General features: G+C 54.4%; 1 protein-coding gene across 3 annotated transcripts; it reads right to left on the bottom strand.

The window, feature by feature from the left end:
• Positions 1-494: 494 nt before the first annotated feature.
• NCLN (nicalin) lies at positions 495-19533 on the bottom strand. 3 transcript variants are annotated; one of them, XM_016197817.2, is made up of 15 exons: positions 19237-19533; positions 14415-14605; positions 13384-13528; positions 11437-11531; positions 9734-9814; positions 7687-7790; positions 6457-6545; positions 6231-6370; positions 5607-5785; positions 3952-4039; positions 3830-3868; positions 3586-3749; positions 2599-2652; positions 2394-2472; positions 495-2243 (listed from the first exon to the last, which is right to left on the bottom strand). In XM_016197817.2, the coding sequence occupies exons 1-15, from the start codon at positions 19418-19420 to the stop codon at positions 2184-2186; spliced, it is 1692 nt and encodes a 563-aa protein (XP_016053303.1). In that variant the 5' UTR covers positions 19421-19533; the 3' UTR covers positions 495-2183. The 3 variants fall into 3 exon arrangements, with proteins under 3 accessions (XP_016053303.1, XP_016053304.1, XP_016053305.1); XM_016197818.2 differs by having other exon boundaries at positions 3586-3746; XM_016197819.2 differs by lacking the exon at positions 2599-2652.
• Between the last annotated feature and the right edge of the window lie 213 nt (positions 19534-19746).

The following is a 19746-nucleotide window of genomic DNA, read 5'->3' as shown; positions in this document are numbered from 1 at the left end:
ACCCCATAAACGCAGAGCACCCCACCCCATAAACCCAGAGTGAGCTACACCGGGTATCCCAGAGGCTGTATCTAAGCCAGGACGCCCCCAGAGCCTGGTTTGGGGCTAGGGGTGGGCCTGGTCAGTGGGAGAGGCCTCCACACAGCCTGTTGCCCCACCCTCACATTGGGTTGACTGGTGTCTCCTCAAATTCATGACCTCTGGGAACCTCAGAATGAAACCTTATTAGGAAAGAGGGTCTTTGCAGACATAATTAGTTGAGACGAGGTTGTACTAGAGTAGGGTGGGCCCTGAACCCAATGATCAGTACCCTTATTAGAGATACACACACATATACAGAGAAGACTCCATATGAAGGTGGAGGCAGACCAGAGCCATACTACCACAAGCCAACGAACATCAGCTGGGAGAGCACTGGACAGATCCCCTCAGTCTCAGAAGGAATCAGCCTGCCAACACCCCCAGGAGCCCCCAGACAGGACACTCAAGGCTGATTGTTCGATATGGCTTTATTTTCTGATCCAACTGCATCCCACAACCAGCCTGAGCTCTGCGGTCCTGATGAGCCACTCTGGGGAGGAAGGACACTAACTGGGCAACCCCAGATGATACACCCATCACTGTCACATTTGGGGAAGGATCAGTCTCCCTGCAACCCATCCACCTCGTGGTGTGAACCCCAAACCCCAAGAGGTGGCCAGGTGTTTAATGAAGTCTCTGGGGAAGTCAGTCCACTAGGCAGGATGGAGAAGGAATGAGGCAGAAGAACCTGCGGCCCCCACACTGACCTCTCCCTAGGTCTGGCTTAGCCAACATCCGGGGCCTGGAAGGCTGGAAGACAGGACAATCAGATGTGCCCAGGGAGGGAAGGACTGGTTTGGCAAAGGTGGGAGGCTGGAGGTGGAGGCAGAGACAAGAGCCCCCAGAGCAGCCCAGTTTCTCCTGTTGGTGGGCTTTGGGAAGGGGCAACAGCAGGCTGGGTAGGAGAGTCAGTCCTCCTGCCCCTTTATAGCACTTCAGACCTCCATGGTGGGCCTGGAGCCCCTTCTTCCCTGTCCTGACCCTCCCCCTTAACACTTGCTTGATTATATTGCTCATGAACTGGTACACCTGCATCTCCCTGAGGTCCATTCAGTGCTGGAGGCCTTCTCCCCACCAGGAGAGAAGCTCACACCCCATGAGGCACCTGGTTTGTGGGGTGCGGGCTCAGTCGAGGCTCCCACAGAGCCCACACCTTCCCCCTCTGGATCCTACAGTCACATCTTCTCCAGCAAACACTCTGCCCTGACTCCCCTCACCAGGTCCCAACATGGACTTCACTCCCCCAGGACGCATCCTCCTTTTCATAGGTGAGGAGGCAGGCCCAGTGGGCTAAGGAGTGAGTTTGCAGGGGGACCAGTAGGTCTCCAGCCCAGGGCCTCTCCTCCAGCGCCTCCTCTAGGTCTCTCTCTGGCCCTGGAGCCTCCAAAGGGCACCCAGCTCCCCCTTGAGAGCTGGGAGTTGGAAGCCCAGGAGCCTACAGAGAAGACAGCCTAGGGGAGATGCCGGCACTCTCTAGGGTGCAGTGAGAGCAGAGGCTAGAGAAGCTCCAGAGACGGGGAACGACATAGGGGCCCTGCATGAAGGTGACAGAATGGGGGAGGCCTCCGGGTCTTCAGGCACCAGCAGTCCAACAGGGGTTCTGAGAGACATGTGCCTCAGCGCTGGCCCAGGGAGGAGACAACCTTTTGAGGGACGAGCTACCACCTGGGGCCCAGACGGTGGTGCTTCCCTCTTCAGACAAACACAAGGAGAGGATCCGAGTCACGGAGGGAGATGGAGACAGCACAGAGGACAGGTGCAGAGCCATTGCCAGGCATGGTTGGCATCACGAGCAGGAGTGACCCCAAGGCTGTGCTGGACAAATCTTTCATAGCACAGGTTAGCGCCTGTGGGCCGCAGGGCCATCTCCCGGGCCAGAGGCTCAGCCACGGCTTCTTCCCAAGTCCATGGCCTGGCCCCAGAACTCCACCGAATGCTCCTCCAAGGGAGTTCAAAGGACAAAAAAGAGAAAGAATCCCCCAAATCCTCGAGAGCAACACAGAAAAGCTCTGTAATTCGGGGTTTTGGTGAGCCCCTGCAGGCTGAGGGTGGTGAGGGTGGCAGGCGGGGGGGCCCGCGGTGCTGGCACGGCGACATCCACGTCACTGTGTCTTGGCCTTCAGGAGGAGTCTCTGAACTGTTTTGTACAGAAGGTCGAAGTGCTGGGGGCAGCAGGAGGGTGAGAGTGAGGTCGGGGACAAACCCCACCAAGAAAGAACCAGGGACCTGTGGAGTCACATGCTTCTAGGCAGGACGGGGGCAAGAACTTGCCCAGCCTGGCCAATCCTCCCACCTGAACCCCATGAGCTCACCTGGACCGCCGTGTAGGCCATGCCGAGGTAGGCGCCGATGCAGACTGCCAGGAGCAGGTCGAAAATGGCTGGTTTGACCCTGGAGGGAGATGAGTCAGGGGTCAAGGGAGGGTGTGGGACTCACTGCTCCCTGGCTGTCCTGTGGACCACAGTCCCCTGGATGGTAACCCAGAGGGACAAGGGCTCCTGGTCCGGAGCAGCTCACCTGTAGGCATTCATCACCTGCTTCAGCTGGTCGTAGAAGACAAACTCGGGGTCCCTGGGAGAGAGTGCATTCTCAGTGGACTCGTCCCGATCGCCGGGGCAGGTCCTGTGGCCCCCAGACACCAGACCACCCAGAGGCCCCACTAGCCCAGAGACATGGCAGGGAGCACTCCATATGTCTCCTCGAGGCTGCCACTGTCTCTCCTAAAAAAGGACTATCCTTTATTCTTAAGTACCATCTTTCCTATTGTTTTTTGGGGTGTTAAAACATACTCTTTCAAAATGAAATATGGTGACTATAGAAACTTTACTGGTCTAGACCATTTCTATAGAAGGAGGGTGACCATGGCCCGAAAATCAGACCCTGACTCCATGGCTGTGGATCCCCTTTGAGCCTGTTTCTTCTGTCTAAGCCTCTGTCTCCGGGAGTGCCATGACTCGGGAGGAAGGTGGAGGCCAGCAAGGGCAATGAGCAGGAGGAGGGAAATCTCCTGCCCATGGACACCCATAGGTGCTCCTCCTACCACAGGCCCTGAGGTGCCTGCTCAGCCCAACTGAGGAGCTTGGGAGCCTTGAGCAGAAAAAAGACAAAACCCAGAGGGCCCACAGTGGGGAGGAGCACCCTAAGAGCAGACAGGGACCCAGGTACAAGCCACCTGATGTCTAGAGCACAAAAGAACGAGAGGGTGGGCGGGGGTATAGGGCTGCCAGATAATACACAAGACATCAGTCCTCTGTGGATTCAGATAAACGAGAACAGGCTTTTAGTGTAAGTACATCCCGAACATTGTATGGGATATATTTATACTAAAAAACAATTTGGTGTTTATCTGGAACTCAAATTTAACTGGAACCCTGTACTTTCTTATTTATCATTTTACTGTTCATCCACTATTTTATTTATTTGCTCAACCTGGCCCTGGGGGAGGTGTGGAAGACGCTAGAAGAGCACACTCCCTGGGACGGGATAGGGTGGTCTGCGCCTCACCGTTTGTCAGCCTTGATGTGGTGCTGCTTCACCTCCTTCAGGTAGCGGCTCAGATAGTGCTCCAGTGTGTTGAGGAACGTGCCATCTTTGTCCACCAACTGGGCAGCCCGGGGCTGGTTGGTGAGCCAGTCCATCACCGAGTCCAGCTGTTCCTGTTGGATCTGCTGCGAGGGATATGGCCATGGTCATGGAACTCCTGCCCACCACTGCCCCAGGACCCCTGCCCATCCAGCCCAGCGGTTACCATCTGCTCTGTGAAGACAGGCATGTCCGGGGGTGTCCCCTGCAAAAAGAGGGAGGGACAGGCTCTCAGTCTCCACCCACCTGGTGCACATGGAGGGCTTGCAGCCATGGTGGGGGTCTCACCTTCTCAGTAAGGTTGTAGATGACTCGAGTCAGGGCCTCTGCGATGAGCCTTGTGTTGCGGGTCAGGGTTTTAGAGTCAACCCGGGACCTTCAAGAGCAGATTTGAAAAAATTCTCTATATATTTGGAATCAGTAACATTTATAATGACCAAAGAGCAAGAGCAATCACATATCTAATGATAATACAAATAAGAAAAAAAACAGCCTCCTTGGGCACGGCAGACACCTCTCTGTACCTCAGATTCTGCTTTTAAATTTAGGGAGACCCTGCCCTCCTCAAAAGGTTGCCCAGTGCCCTTGCGGGTTATTTGCAGGTGCAGACAAGCAGGCCTGGCTCCTTGTGTCTGCCTGAAATGACCTGACCCCTCTGAGCTTCAGTTTCCTCATCTGGAACATGGGTGGTCAGGGCACCTGCCTGCATGGGTTGTTGAGGGCAGTCAATTAGCACCCAGCAATAGGGTCAAATGTCCTCCCAAATTCACACCCATCCGAACCTGGGAATGTGACCTGATCTGGAAGTAGAATCTTTGCAGATGTGGTTAGGATGAGGTCACACTAAAGTAGGGTGGCCCTATATCCAATGGGGGATGTCCTTATAAGAGAAATTTGTGACAACAGAGGCAGGGATTGGGATAATGCATCCACAAGCCAAGGGACACCGAGAATTGCCGGCAACACAGACCTGAAAAGAGGAACTTTGGAGGCACAACGTCACTGATCCAAGTGGGTGTAAGATGCTGGGACCACCCTGGGAGGGGCAAGTGGCAGGGGGAGGTGGCTAGACTCACTCTCCAGGCTCTGTTCCTCTTTCCCTCCAATTCTCCTTTGCTCTCAGCTCCCTCTCCTCTGGAACACCCTTCTCCTGACTCATGTCCCTTGGTTTCAGTGCCAACTCCTCCAAGAAGCCCTCCAGCCCCAGGACCAGCTGATGCTCCTGTGTGCCTGGTCTCACTCTCTGGGTCTTGCCTGTTACCAGGCTGGGATGGGCCCCATCGAGGACCACCTTCTCATCCCCCCAACTGACTTGTGTCCAGTAGCTAGGCTGTTGCCCAGGGTTGGCCAATGAGAGGGCATAGGCAGACTGTCCCAGGCTCGGGGTTTGGCAGCCAACACCAACATAAAACCCTAAACCCACTGGGGGCTGCCATGCTAGCAGGGGGAACTAATGGGGATGTGAGATCATAAAACAATGGAAGCCAGAGGTACCAGCATCACAGAGAGAGAGAGAAAGTGAGAAAGAAGTTGGTGGGGGGGCTCCCAAGGAAGTATAAGGAGACAGGGCACAGCTCTCCAAGCCACAGCACAGCTATGCAAAGGCCTGGGGGCAGAAGCCACAGGGTGAACTGAGGTGCTCAGGGTCTGAAAGTCATGCATAGGGGCTGGGAGTGTGTGTGTGTGTGGGGGGGACTTGCTGTGTCCTCCCTGTCCCTAGCACCCCTTGCTGAATTAGCACAGGTGAGCCACACTCCTGTTTCTTGAGCTGCCAGGCTAGTCCTAGCTCCTCCCCCACCACTCACCTGGCATGTTCCCTCACTCAAGGAACCCACGTCTACTGTGACCCCACCCCCACCCCAGGAGAAAAGTTTTGTTCATAGGACCCAGACTACAGGGAGATAGCTATGAGATAAAGCAGGAGGCCTCGGGACTGCACTCACCGTACATCCATAATGCTGCTGCGCTGGCCATCACGGTGGCTCTCCAGGTGGGACAGAGTGAAGGCAGGCAGCCGGCGGATGGCGAAGCGCTCATGCTCCCAGGCCAGGATGTCCTCCGCCAGGTTGATCTTCTTGTGCACCATTGAGAAGCGCACCTCTGGGAACTGGTGAGCAGCCACCTGCATGGGGTGTTGTAGTCAGGAAGTCTACCCACTACCCTGGAGTCCTGGCCACAAGCCAACAAGTCTGCAGAGGGACACCTTGCCCCGAGTCCATTCCACAAATGTTCACACAGGGTCCTGAGAGCCAGGAGGGTCCCATGTCCCTTCCCAAACCTCCCACATTTGGAAATGCGGGAAAAACCCACTTGCCTCCCAGAAACCCAACTGAAACTCACTCAAGGTCCCAGGGTTTGCAAAATGACTGGTCTAATGCCTGGCTGATGCCACGTGAACACTAGCTAACAAGGGACAGTTAGGGCAGATATCCCAGCCTGGCCCCCAAGACCCTTGTGATATACTGCCACCCTTGTTAGGGCCTCAGGGGGCCTGTCTGTGAAATGGGCACATGCCTGGCTTTCCAAGCTGCTGCCTGGAAAGCTCCCTTGCCCCCAGTGGCACCTACCATCTCCAGCTCCCGCAGGAAGGCGTGCTGCAGTGTCCCCTCCCTGGGCGGCTTAGACACATGTAGATAGAGGCTGTCCCCCCGGCCCACGGTGTCCAGGCAGAGGACAAAAGCCACATTGTCCTGAAGCAGGCTGGAATCTGTAGGAGCAGCAGGAGCTGATGGGGATCGGGGGGAAACCAGAGGCCCCTGACCCCATGCCCTGGGCAAGCTGGGGGCCACTAACCTGTGTGGTCCAGGTTGTCTTCTAACCAGCGCTTGGTCCCCTGATAGTTAAATTTGCCCCCTCCAGAGGCAAAGAACAGGAGATTATACCTGGTGGGGGGAGTGGAGGTGTCAACTTTGGCAGATGAGTGTCTAGGTCCTCAACAAGGAGGTGGTCTCCCCTAGTGCAAAATCCTGACCAGTCCTCAGGGCAGAGCTTCCCCAGTGTCCACTGCTGGTATCAGGACCAGGGGACCAGGTCATCCCTGTCGGGGGCATCCTTGGCACTCTGGTGTATTGAGCGGCATCCCTGGTCCCCACTCACTCGATGCCAAGAGCATGCCCAGTTGTGACATCCACAGATGTCCCCAGACATGGTCCAGTATCCTCTAGGGCAGAGTCACCCCTGGGGTGAGAACCACTGCTCCAGAGGCTTCTCTGAGCTCTCAAAACCAGGAGACAGCCTGGTTTCAATAGACCAAGAAATACGCCCAGAAAGAAAAGGTGAAAGGAATTCAGCACTGCTTTTTCCTGAAGCTGTTACAAAGGACCACATCCTTGGGCCTTCCTCATCCTCCACCTCACCCATCCTACCACTGCCACAGCAGTCCTTACAGGAGAGAGAAGACAGAGAGAGAGAGAGGGCCATGTGAGGAGGGAGAGAGAGGCTGGAGTTATGTGGCCACAGCCAAGAATTCTGAGGACTGAAGGCAGCTCCCAGAAGCTGTGGAAGGTAGGAAGGACCCTAACCTGGAGATTTAGTGGGGAACACGGCCCTCTGACAACTTGATCTTGGTCTCCAGAACTGGGAACATAAATGTCTGCTATTTCAGCTACTCTGTGTGTGGTGCTTGGTGACAACAGCTCTAGGAAACTCTCACTGAGCCCCTTTCTGCCCCAGGGCAGCACCACGTGTGGATGAATAAACCCAGAATGACCCGGCCCAGTGTCCATAGTGCCAAGAAGGAAACTAGTTTACATGACTATTTTTTGAGTGTTCCTATTACTACTTGCAGCTAAAAGCACCCCCACTGCTGGGACTAACAGCAGCTGGACACCCTGAGGAGTGTTCCAGGGGGTGAATGTGGGAGGGGCCTGGCCCATGGTAGCCCTAAATATAGACACCGTTACTCTCAGGGTTAGAAGTGCATCCAAACCAAGGCTCAGATGTAACCAGTGTGGCCTAATCAGCATGTGGCCTCACCTTGGCCTTCAGCCCCTCCCACCTGGCCATCACTTGGCCATCACTTACGCGGCATGGGTGCGCTTGTAGGTGTACAGCCTGGAGAAGAGGCGGGCGAGCTCCAGCAGCACGGAGATGCCGCTCCCGTTGGAGTCCGCACCATGTGACAGCCACTGTGGCAAGCAAGAAAAGGCTGGCAGCCACGCCCAACTGGCCATGCACAGCGCCTCATTACCCTCCTCCCTCAGCAGTTGCAGTCCACTCTGCCTGTGACAATCTTGACCCCAGTCCACACTTAGAGCACAAATGGGATGGCTGCCCTCCTCTGCTTAGAACCCCAGACTGACAGCACCTCAATGTCCTCAGGGATGAGCGTCTCAACACCTGAGGCCCTTCTGAGTCTCCTTGCTCACTGCAACTCTGCCCTGTGCCTGAGCTGTGCCACCAGGGCTGCCTCTGTCCAGCCTCAGCATGTGCACTTAGACCCTCACACCCTTTACTATTGGGGGGAGTTGGTGCAGGTTCCCTCCAACTGGACCATCAGCCTTCTGTGCTCTTAAAGCCTCCCCCCTCCACTCATCTAGGATCTATGATTGAAAAGCAGTACTTCCAGATGGGGCAATGACTATTTCTTGGGAAAGAAAAAAATCTTGGATTCCACAATGGCTTAGGACCCTCCCAAGGTCACAGTCCATAAACCAACATATAATGTATCGAGAGTATTAAAATTCATGGGGAAGGGGCAACGTGATGCTCAGCAACAGGAGCCAGACACCATGTGTGGCTACACTGTGTGTTTCCATTTATGTGAAATGTCCAGACTGCTAACAGGGATGGGGTTTCTTTTGGGATAACGGAATGTTCTGGAATTAGATAGTGGTGATGGTTATACAACCTTGTTACTATATTAAAAACCACACCAAACTGTATGCTTTAAAAGGATAAATTTTACATTATAGAAATTATATTTCAAAAAACTTTTTTAAAGTTTCACAGACAGTGAGAAATTAGGACAAAAATGTCTAAAAAGGAATAATGAACAAGTTGAGAGCATTGTTCTCAGATGACTGGTCAGGGCCTGTCTCTGGGTCCTGGTGGGTCTCAAGAATGGCCCTGGCCTTCCGAGGGTATGGCCCCTGGAACAGCTGTTACTGGTCTATAGCACAGTCAAGAGCTCACATGAGACTGCAGGTCCACCCACCATTAGCACCCTATTTGGTTCATCTGGTTTTTCTTTCAAAGCAAGACTTTCTTGACAAAGGAAGCAGATTTACACTTTGGCATGAGCCTCAATCTCGCTGTGCTGGGGGCTCTGAGGGCGTGGCCCCAGGGATGCCTGTAGCCTGCTGGCAGGGCTAAGTGCACCTCAGACTTCTATCCTCAGAGAGGCCGGCCTGCAAGGCTGGCCCTGGGCGACATCTGAAACTGGCCTCCAGGGGCTCCCTGGCCCTAACCTGTCTATGCAAACATGATTCATGCTGTGCACATGCTCTCCTCCTGGAGCCTGGGATCTCATATGTGGCAGGCAGAGGGGCCCAGATGATCAGCTCCTAGTGAGAACCCTGGGCACCAGATCTCTATGAGCCCCCTGGGGACTGCATCTCACATGTTATCATCACATCTCATTTTGCAGGAATTAAGTGCATCCCATTGACTCCACCAGGAGAGGACTCTGGAAGCTTGTGCCTGGTCACCACCCCGATCTTCCCTATACACCTTTTCCCTTGGTTCATTCTGCTCTGTTCTATCTCTGTACAAACCATGGCCATGAAGATAACCATCTTCTGAGTCCTGGGGTCCTCTCAGTGAATTATCAACTGAGTGTCTTGGAGACCCAGACAGACATGTAGGGCTCTATTCCAGGCCCAGTCACCTATCTGCAATGGGACCATCCATGAGATACACCCTGGTTTAGCCTGTCTCAGCTTGACAATGATAGCCACCCTGCAGGGTCCTCAAGAGGAGCTAGGGTAATGTCTAAAGGGCTCTCAGAGTGGGTGCTGCTCCTCTAACCACATTTGCTGTCCACAGACAGCTATTTCTGCCTCTGAACTGGGCTGAAGCAGTGTGGAAGGAAAGGCGCGCACCTCCCCTCCTGAGGCAAGCGTATACGTACAGGGGCCACTCCAAAGGCATCGTAGTGAGCCACAATGACAATGGTGGGAAGGTCCTCTCCACCCAGCCCCGTCAGTCGCCCCTGTGGAGAGAGAGTCTGTGAAGTGCCAGTCAGCTGAGGTCCTAACCACCAGAACAGTACAGGCTGCCTCACCCAGCAGGAGTGGGGTGAGAGAATATTTTTAGCTTTGCTGGCTCTATGGTCTGTCATGACTAGTCAATTGTGGGTGCTATGTGAACTAATGGGAGTGACCAGGTGCCAATAAAACTTTATTTATAGAAATAGACCAAGGGCCAGGCTTGGCCGAGGGCTGCAGTTTGCTGACCATGGCTCTAGCTACAGGAATCTGCTCCATCTTCTTGCAGTGTGCTTCTCCCCCTGGAAACCAAACCCACCCTTCAAAGGCTGAGCTCCAAGCCACTGTTTTGGAGGGCAGAGCACTGCTGACAAGCAGAAACAGTGCAGTTGGGAATGGAGCCCCAAGAGCCCCATGGGGTCTGTGTCTCAGCACTGGCTAGGGAGAGTGGGAGAGAGGCCAACACCTCCCTTCCTCCTTGCCCCCTGCTTCCCATGTGAATAACAGGAATGGCAGAGGACTCATGGTCAGCAGACATTTTCAGAACCAACAGCCATGCAATAAGGCTGAAACAGAGCCCCAAATTTGAGAAGGGCTCACCAGACTCTCAGTGGTTGCATCTGCTGTGACCCCTTTGGGAAACTGGACCAACTGCAGCTGAACCCAACCTCTGGACTCTGGCCAGTGCAGGTTTTCTCTGCCCAAATCACCACCATCTCTTATACAATTTTAAAAAGCGTATTCATATGATTATTCTATCGATTGCTCACAGGCCACAGCGGCTTCCCCTCATCCCGAATTGGCCTGACAGCTCTGTTAGCTGCCTTGCCTCTTCCACCCTGGTCTCTGCAGGGCAGCCCGCTCCACCCAGAATCTCAGTCCTCTCCTCACTGCCACTTCACTTGGCTCCAAGCCTCTCAGCTGGGACATCCCTGAGTGCCCCTCTGAAAATGCAGGAGAAATTCAAGGGAGGAATGACATCTTGCTCACCACTGCCCCCTGCAAACAGCAGGGGCTCAAAAAATTACTCACAGAAAGGCATGGGATTCTCAACTGACTTTGTTTGTTTTGTTAATCCTCATTTGAGGATATTTTTCCCATTGATTTTTAGAGAGTGGAAGAGAGAAAGAGGAAGAGAAACATCAATGTGAGAGAGACACATTGACTAGCTGCCTCCCACAGGAGCCCCAACTGGGGCCGAGAACCTGCTACCCAGGTTGACAGGGAATCGAACCTGTGAACCTTCAGCGTGAAGGCCAATGCTCTACCACTGACTTCATATGTTCAACGGCCCTGAGGAAGAATCACTTACTCCTAAAGGAGAGTAACTGACAATATGGCTGCACCCCAACTTCTACCAGAGTGTACATGCTGACATGGGGGGCGATGCCAAGCAGCCTTGACCATCTGGTGTAAGTCCCTGGAGATTTGGGCCTACAGAAGCCCCATTAATACAGGAGGCAGTGCCTGGCCCAGGCAGAGGCCTGAGGAGACCAGTATGCCCAGCTACAAGTGGTTACTGATGGCCTACTGGGTACTGGGCACCAGGGTACACTCTGAGGATGACGCAGTGGTCTCAGCACCCCCCATCCTGGAGTCACAGCACAGCAACAGGGCTGGCACTCACCTCCACACTGGTGATGAGCCAGTCACTCACGGCCTTGCTCTGAACCCCACTGGTGACCATCTGGAAGCCATTGGCGGTGGCAGTGTGGAGCAGCACTGGGGACAGGAGCAGGGAGGGGTCAGTCAGAGGGTTCCTCAACCAGAGCCAGCATCCTCATCATCCCAACACCCTGGACCCTAGGTGATCAGTCTATGCAAAGCTGTATGCAGAACTGATTATACAAGCCAGAACCAAGATGATGAACAGATGTGGAAAAGAGCCTGGATGTCCAGGATAAGAGCTGGTGAAACAGTCACCCTGACCCCAAGCAGGCAGGGAGTGCCCTCATTCTGCAAGACCCTTAGGCCTCCATTCCAAATTTACAGAGGTGCGCACACGCCCCCTGACCCAGCCTCCCAAGGACTGACTCAGCATCTACGAAGACAGTCACGCTAGAGGTGATCCAGAAATAGGAGTCTCTCTTCGGAAGGCCCACAATCCATCAGCCCAGCCCCAAAAGCGAAACAGCCTGGGCTCCCAAAGATTTGTAACTCACTTGCTCATGACACCAGACATGAGGCAGTGCCCACCTTGCTCAGTGAGAGCAAATGAATCACTGTGGATGCTACTTTTTCATTTCGGGTCAGGAACTAAAAACACCCATGAGTTCACCGTCTCAAGTATGCTTCTGTTCTTTACGCATTTAAAAATACAGTTTTAATGGGTAAGGAACTATCACTAGAGGAAGCGGGGAGAAAGGAACTGTGGTATTTTTGCACCTTCTCATAAGTCTTCACGTATTCGAAAATACGTAAGTTATTTCTAAGAAAGTCAATTGTGATGAACATTCATGATATTATATCCTGTTTTTTCCACTTACTAATGTAAAATAAGCATTTTTCCATCCTGCGAAAATTCTGCCCTGATGTCATTTTTAATGGCTGCACAATATTCCACTAAGTAGAAGATTCCTCTCTTCTGCAATACCTGGAAATTTAGGTCTTTCCAAAAATTCACTCTTCTGCTGCCACAATGCAGACGGGTACTCTCAAGACTTTGATCTAGACCAGGGGCTGACAAACTTTTTCTATAAAGGGCCAGAGAGGCAATATGTTCTGCTCCACTCTGTCACAGCCATTCAACTCTGCTGCTGTAGCATGAAAGCCACCATAGACAATACATAAAGGATTGGAAACAGCCAAATGACAACAAAACTCTATTTACACAAATAGGCTGTAGCTTGCCAACCCCCGATCATGCATCCCATGCAGACAATCATCTGGCTGGGAGGATTGAACCTTTGTCTACGGCTTAAATATCTGTCGCCAAACTGTTTCCCCAAGGAGCTGGGCCAGGTCTCCCAGTGTGGACAAGCCCTCCTGCCTTGTCCCACTCCTGTCAGCTCTAAATATTTTTTTCTATTACACCTGCCATTTTAATAGATGAGAACAGAGCATCAGGTGGCTCCTTTCAGCTGCATTTATGACTAATTTTGCTCTCATTCCCAACAGTAAACCATTCCTGCTCTGAGCTCACCACAGCATCCCCAGTCCACAGGGTAGGAGGAAATGGGTTTGAGGAAATAGGTTTTCTCCTCTCCCCAAGAATGCTACTGACCCACTGACGTATTCAGCAAGAAGGACAGAAAAAAATAAATCAATGACATGTTTTTCATAAACATCCAGAGACTGAAGGAAGGTAATACCTCCCTCCAAATAATCAGTGATTCTCAAGCTTTTGTTTGTGTGAAAATCAGAAGTGGGGTGAGGTGGGGGCTATAAAATGCAGTCCTGGCCCTCTGCCCTGAAACTGTGACACAGGTCTGGGGCAGGGCCTGGTAACTTGCACCGTTAAGTACGAGTGATGTGTTAAGGGTCTCAGAACTGGCACAGTGTGACCCTAGTCCTCAACAGGGAAGGCTCCCCATGACCCCATGAACCCGCTCTTCTCCTACAGCCCCCAGCACACCTTCAGCAGCAGAAGCAGAGCCCTGGGAGGCAGAGGCGGCCTGAGTCTGCTCGTAGATGGAGAGCAGGGCCTCATCTTCCACAGCAAAGTACACAGGAACAATGGTCTCCATGGCCAGCATCTCAGGCTCAATCTCCATGAATTGCTGTGGAAGAGACACACGTTTAGGTGACTTAAGCCTGGGGGTACCCAATGGCTGTCCCTGGAGGGCAGGTAGGTCAGGGCCTGAAAGAATGCCTCCTCCGAGGTAGCTAACGAGGCTAGGATTGTGCTAGAGGAAGGGGCAGGAAGGGGACAGGGAAGTTCGACAAAGACAGAGGGACGGGTGAGGTGTGGTGATGCCCAGGAGCCCCCTGGGTGGTACCCAGCAGGGAGGAAACGGGCTGGGAGAACAGGTGTTGGAGCCAGCCAGGCTGGGGTCAGATGTGGGGTTACTTTGGGCCAGTCCTACTCTCACTGGCTGTAAGTGGGCAATGGGTGCTGGCTTCCCAAGCTGATGGCAGGGACCCACATGGACAGTGGGCATAAACTGTATGGCTGGCACTAAGCTGGCTTTTGGAAAGCATGGGCTCTGCGACCCCACTCAACCCCCACCGCCCCACACCCCCTTCTCATCTGCAAAGCATCTTTATCACAGTAACTTGGGGGATCCTATCCGATCCTGTTCATTCAAAGCAAACCTCTGCCCCTCAGCACTGCTGACATCGAGGCTGGGTCACTCTGTGGGGGTCTGTCCTGGGCACTTACGGGGTATTGAACAGTACCCCTGGTCCCACCCACTTGATGCCAAAAGCACCCCCAGTTGTGAAAACCACAGATGTCCCCAGACATCACCCAGTGTCCTCTGCAGTGTCACTCCAGGGGGATAGGAACCAATGATGAAGGGGAACAGGTGCCATCCGCTTCTTAAAGGACAAGGGCTCAGGGAGGTAAAATGACTTGCCACACAGCTGCCTCCAAACCCAGTGATCCTTTTCCCAAAGAAGCTTCTGGACCCTGGCCTGTAAAGAAGGTGGGGAATGGGGACTCACCCGAATGACATCCTGGGGCACGGCAGCCATGGCCCGTGGAAGGATGATGACCACGGCACCAGCCAACTGCCGCAGGGCCTTCTGGTACTGCTCATAGGAGAAATCTAGCAGCCGCATGAGCACGCAGCGACGGCTCAGCACGTCTGCATCAATTGTTCGTGCCTCCGTGTTGAGCACTGCGTTCCGCGTGCCTATGGGGGAGCGGGGGTGGTTGGGTTGCTCCCTCAGCAGAGTCCAAGACCCTTGCCCAGAAAACACCAACTCAGGAACACCCAGAGTCCCACCAGCCCTCTGCCTACAAACCCCAGTACGTGTTTGCCACAGCCAGCATCCTACTTCCCATGAATGCAGTGTCCACTTGAAACCTCGAGAGTTGCAGAACCTTTTGAGAACTGAATGAAAGCTGAGACCCTTCCCCCTGGAAAAAGCCACAGGTGCACCCTCCCCAGGCTCCCAGAATCCTGGGGCAAACTAAACTCTGGGCCTTGCTGACCTGAGCCGGGTGGCTGTCCTGCCCTCTCTGGCCCTCTCCTGCTAAGCACCTCCTCCCCTCCAGGGCTCTAAAGTTACCTTGGTCGTTTCCCTGGAGCCTCAGCACCACCTAGAATGTTTATGGCTATCTATTCCTCTAATTAAACTGGTGTTCTGGGGGCAGGGACCCTGTTCACTGCAGTGTAAAAGTAGTACAGCTACTCCTGTTCTGACAGATTCTTGATGAGCACCAACCAGGAGAACAAATGAACAAACACTAAGCCCCCAAAGTGAGCCTCAGAAAGCTCCAGACATGCTAAGGTCTCTTCCCCTCAGCACAATGGATGTTAGGGTTGGGTCATTCTCTGTGGAGTGCTGTCCTGGGCACTGTTGGGTGTTGAGCAGCATCCCTGGCCCCCACCTGCTCAATGCCAGGATCATCCCCAGTTGTGACAACCATGGACGTCCCCAGGTATCAACAAGCGTCCTCTGGGAGCAGTCACCCAAGGTAGAAACTTCTCACTGCTCTACAACCAATCGCCATATTACACCTCTCTTCTAAGAGCTCGAGAAAGATCCAGAGATTTAGGGAAGGGAAAGGCTGAGTCCCAGTCTGGACCCTGGCCACTCACAAGTTTTCCACAGGCAGCTGAATCCCCACCCCTATCTGACCAAAAGTGGTGGGTCAGAACTAGGATGTCGAAAAGAGCTTTTCTAAGGCCAGCAGGCTCTCCTCAGGCACACAGCATGTGAACCCTGCTGCCCTGAGAGAGTTCTGCTGAAGAAAGGCATCCCAAAGAAGCCCTTTTGATGTTAAAATGCAGGATTGTAAAGGGAGTGATAAGGTCTACATAGCTCCCCACAGGTGCGTGGAACACAGTGGCAGGCCCTTAGGGGCCATCTTTTTTTTTTAAATCCTCACCTGAAGACATGCTGAGAGAGAGAGACAGACAGACAGACAGACACAGACACAGACACACACACACACACACACACACACACTCTCTCTCTCTCTCTCTCTCTCTCTCTCTCTCTCTCTCTCTCTCTCGGGGAGAGAAACATCAATTGGCTGCCCTCCGTACACGCCCAACCAGGGATCAAATCTGCAACCAAGGAATGTGCCCCAACCGGGAATTGAACGGGCAACCCTTCAGTGCACAGGACGATGCTCAACCAACTGAGCCACACCAGCTGGGCAAAGGGGGCATCTTTTCCAATGGACTGGTGAGTATGGGGACTCAGTCAATCCCCCATGTCAGGGCCACCTACATGCTGCTTGAAAGCTGCCAGAAATCTCAATTCTTATGTCAAATCACCCCAATGGTAAAGGCAAAGAGTCCAAAATATTTCACTCACTGCAGGCTGACTCAGGCTGAAGCAAGCAAGTAAACCCTAACCACATGAAAGCTGGATGGAGTGCCCAGGGCCTCCAGTTTGAGACCCACACAGTGAGCACGGAGGACACAGAAGGGATCTGGCTTCCCCAGGGGAGCCAGCCCTCAAACTGTCCTGGAGGTGGAAGCAGCTCATGGGAGGTGCGATCCATGTACTCACAGAAGCGGACCTATGCTAGGCTACACTAAGCTTCAGGCTCAAGGCCAGAAGCCTAGATCCCTGCCTCTGCTTTCCAGGAATCAGCTCTTTAGGAGACTGAGAAGAAAGGAGGTGTGCTTCCAATGGAGTGCCCTAAGGGGAGGGTGGGGAGAGGAGGCCAGAGGACACAGAAGGGACATCCCAGGTGGGAATATCAAGGGCCATCTCTGCAGCAGGGGGCCAGTGACCAAGGAGTAAAGGTGGGTCATATGCTCTGGGCCAGGGGTACACTGCTTCCACCCCTAATCCTCTGGGGAACTTTTCTCTGCTTTAGGCAAGGGGAGGGCAGCAAAGACCTTCAGGACGCCCTTGAAGGTTGTGGAATGCCCAGAAGGCGCCTCCTCCACACCCCACCTGTTTCTGGCCCCTAGCCTCCCAGAGCTGGCTCAAATGTCACCTCAGGGGTGGGTACATAAAGGGTAGCCTGTGGAGCCTACTGTGCACATAATCTCACTGGGCTTGGTGCTCCTGCAGGGCAGGAATCAGGACCCCAATTTCCAGAGGAAGGAAGCAAGGCCAGAGAAGGAAGGAGGGGAATAAGAGCAAAGCCAGGGACTGTGCCCTAGACTCTGAGCGCCCCAAGGGCAGAGACCACCTTTATTGATGTGAAGTTAAAGCCAGCACAGCCTCCCACATCCCTGCTCTAGACCAGCAGAGATTCAGGCTTGTTGGACAGCAACAGACACCGGGACAGAGATCACTGGTTCCCACAATAAGACCAGACCCAAGGAGCCTACAAACTTTTCTATCAAGGACCAAAGGATCAATCCTCTTGTCTGGCTGGGTCACAGGGGCTCTGTCATGACTACTCAGTTCAGCTATCAGAAACACATCAACTAGTGGGTGTGGATGTGCGCCCATAAAACTTTATTTATAACAACGGTTGAAGGGCCAATCCTAGGTAAAGAAGCCCTGGCAAGTCTGCCCAGCATGGTGCTGAGGTGCTAACACCCCCACCTCCTAGGGCCTTGTTGAGCCTAGGGTATCAAGTGAGATGGGCATGAGTGGGCTGCTAACCACAGTGCCCCAGCACACAGCAAGCTCTGTTAAAGCAGCAGTCACCTTGGAACGGCCAGAGTCCACCTAGTAGGGGGGCAAGGCCACACCTGTGGCCCTGCACCTGGTATATTTCCCTCAGCACTATTCACAGCACAGCACAGCACAAAGAGCACACGCCTTTCCTTCCTGGGCAGCTGCCCAGCCCTATTTCTCAACAGGCGTGAACAGGAAGTTGAGAGACCCAGAACCAGGATTGCACCAGAGGTGAGGAGCCCCGGCTGGGGGGGGGGGGGGGGGCATGCGCTCTAGGGGAGGGTGTGAAAGACACTGGGGAGACTGCCATCAGCAGTTACCCAGCAGACCTAGCAGCTCTCAAAGGCACCACTGGCAAGGAAAGACCCAGGGCTTCTGGCCACACCAGGTCTTTCTGCTGCTGAAGAACAAGCAGCAATGCCTCGGACCCTTGAGGAGCCTCCCCTCCAGCAACAAACTCCTCCTCCACAGCACCAACTATCCCACCAGCTTCTCCCCAGGCAGCAATGGTCCATCCACATCTGAACCAGGGACACTGCAGGATGTGTTGGGGGTGTGGACATGCAAGCCCCACTAGCAGGGCCTCATACAAGTTTCTCAAGCCATGCCTCTGTCTCCCTGCTCTGTAGACAAGAAGCACTTAGCTAAGCTCAGTGGGGACCCCACTAGGCCCCCTCTGATCACCCCCAGACCCCAGTCTCTACAAATGCCCTATGTTGGGTAGAAGGTGTCTGGGTTTCTCACTAGGAGCAACAAAGATGGGGGGCGGAGATGGAGGGCATGAGAGGAGACATACCAAGTCAAAAAAAATAATGGGAGAAAATCCCAGAATCAGGGATGTACGCACCAAAGGAGAGGTCAAAACATGGGGTCCCAGGGATCCTCAGGAACCTAAGGCATGGGGACTAAACTGCGGGGGGGGGGGGGGGGAGTCTGGCTAAGGAATTCTGAAGGATCTGGCTCATGTGCTGGGACCAGCGAGAGATGAGAGCCTGGAGAGAAATGGGCCCTGATGTGGGGTCAGGCCTTGGTTGTCGATCTGTGCTCTGGAGTCCTGAAGGGAGCAGAATGCGAACATGCTGCACAAAGAGCACAGAGGCACCCAGGGACTGTGAACAGCGGGGACTGGCTGGCACACCACGTTGAGCAGTTACCTGGCAGACCGCGAGCAGGGTGGCTTACCTCCAAATCAACCAGGCCAGAGGTTGAAGCTCTGGGAGCAGAGCATGACCCAGTGAGGATGGGCACAAGGGTGGTGTACCAGGGAGTGGGCCTGGGCAAGAGACTCTGGCCCAGCTGAGAATTGGAGAGGGGACCAAGGAGCTGGGGGAGCCTGGCCTTAGAATGGGAGGGTTCTGGGACAGGTAGTCCGTGTCAGGGACAGGAAGATGTAGGGGCCAGCGCGGGAGGGGGGGGAAGGGGCCGAAGAACTGGGGGCCTAGCGGAGGTCCAGGCATCCAGACTCTGACTTACCTGGGCCTAGATATGGGTCTGACAGCTGGACTCCAGCTGGACAGGCCGGAGAAGAGGGTCCTAGGGCCCCGGGGAGCAGAGACTCGGCTGAGGGAAAGGGACATCTCGGCTCGGGGAGGCTGGGCTCCGGAAAGGCCGAGACGATGCCGGCTGGGCCAGGGGCCAAGCGTGGGGAGTGGGGGGTGGGGTGGGGGCAGGTCGAGGGAGGCGGGGACCCGGGGGAGGCCCAGGAGGGAGGCAAGGGTCCACGCACCGTAGGGCTGCCCCTGCAGATCGTACTGCTGCATGCGGTAGACAGTGAACTCGTGCGCCGCATCGGCGGCGGGCAGTGGCGGCGCCACCAGCAGCAACACGGCGGGCAGAAAGACGATGAAGCCAAGTGGCAAGCACGACGCCTTCAGCATGTTCTCCAGCACCTCGCCCGCTTCCTCCAGCATCCTGGCCGGCAGGGGAGCCGCGCAGAGCGGCGGCGGGAATGAGACGACGGCGACGGCGGCGGCTCCCGCAGACTCACCTCAACATGGGTAGATGCCGGGGTCCTGCGGACGCTGCGCCGGGCAGGCCGCGTCCACCCCGGGGTCCTGCGGGCACTGCTGCGGACCGCCCGGCTCCGCCGCGCTGCCTCCTGGGAGGTGTCGTTCTCACGGCGCGCCAAGCCACCTGGGAGTTGTAGGCCCACTCATTTACTCCAGAGTGGAAGATGTGGTGGGCTGTTTGTCTAAAACTGCTAAAGTTTCACATAAACTCCAAATCAGAAAATACA

The sequence above is a fragment of the Miniopterus natalensis genome, chromosome 4 (genome assembly GCF_054644295.1).
Source record: "Miniopterus natalensis isolate mMinNat1 chromosome 4, mMinNat1.hap1, whole genome shotgun sequence".
NCBI classification, from domain to species: domain Eukaryota; kingdom Metazoa; phylum Chordata; class Mammalia; order Chiroptera; family Miniopteridae; genus Miniopterus; species Miniopterus natalensis.
The sequence above is the reverse complement of the archived record's forward strand: the minus strand, read 5'-3'. Positions and strand labels throughout refer to the sequence as shown.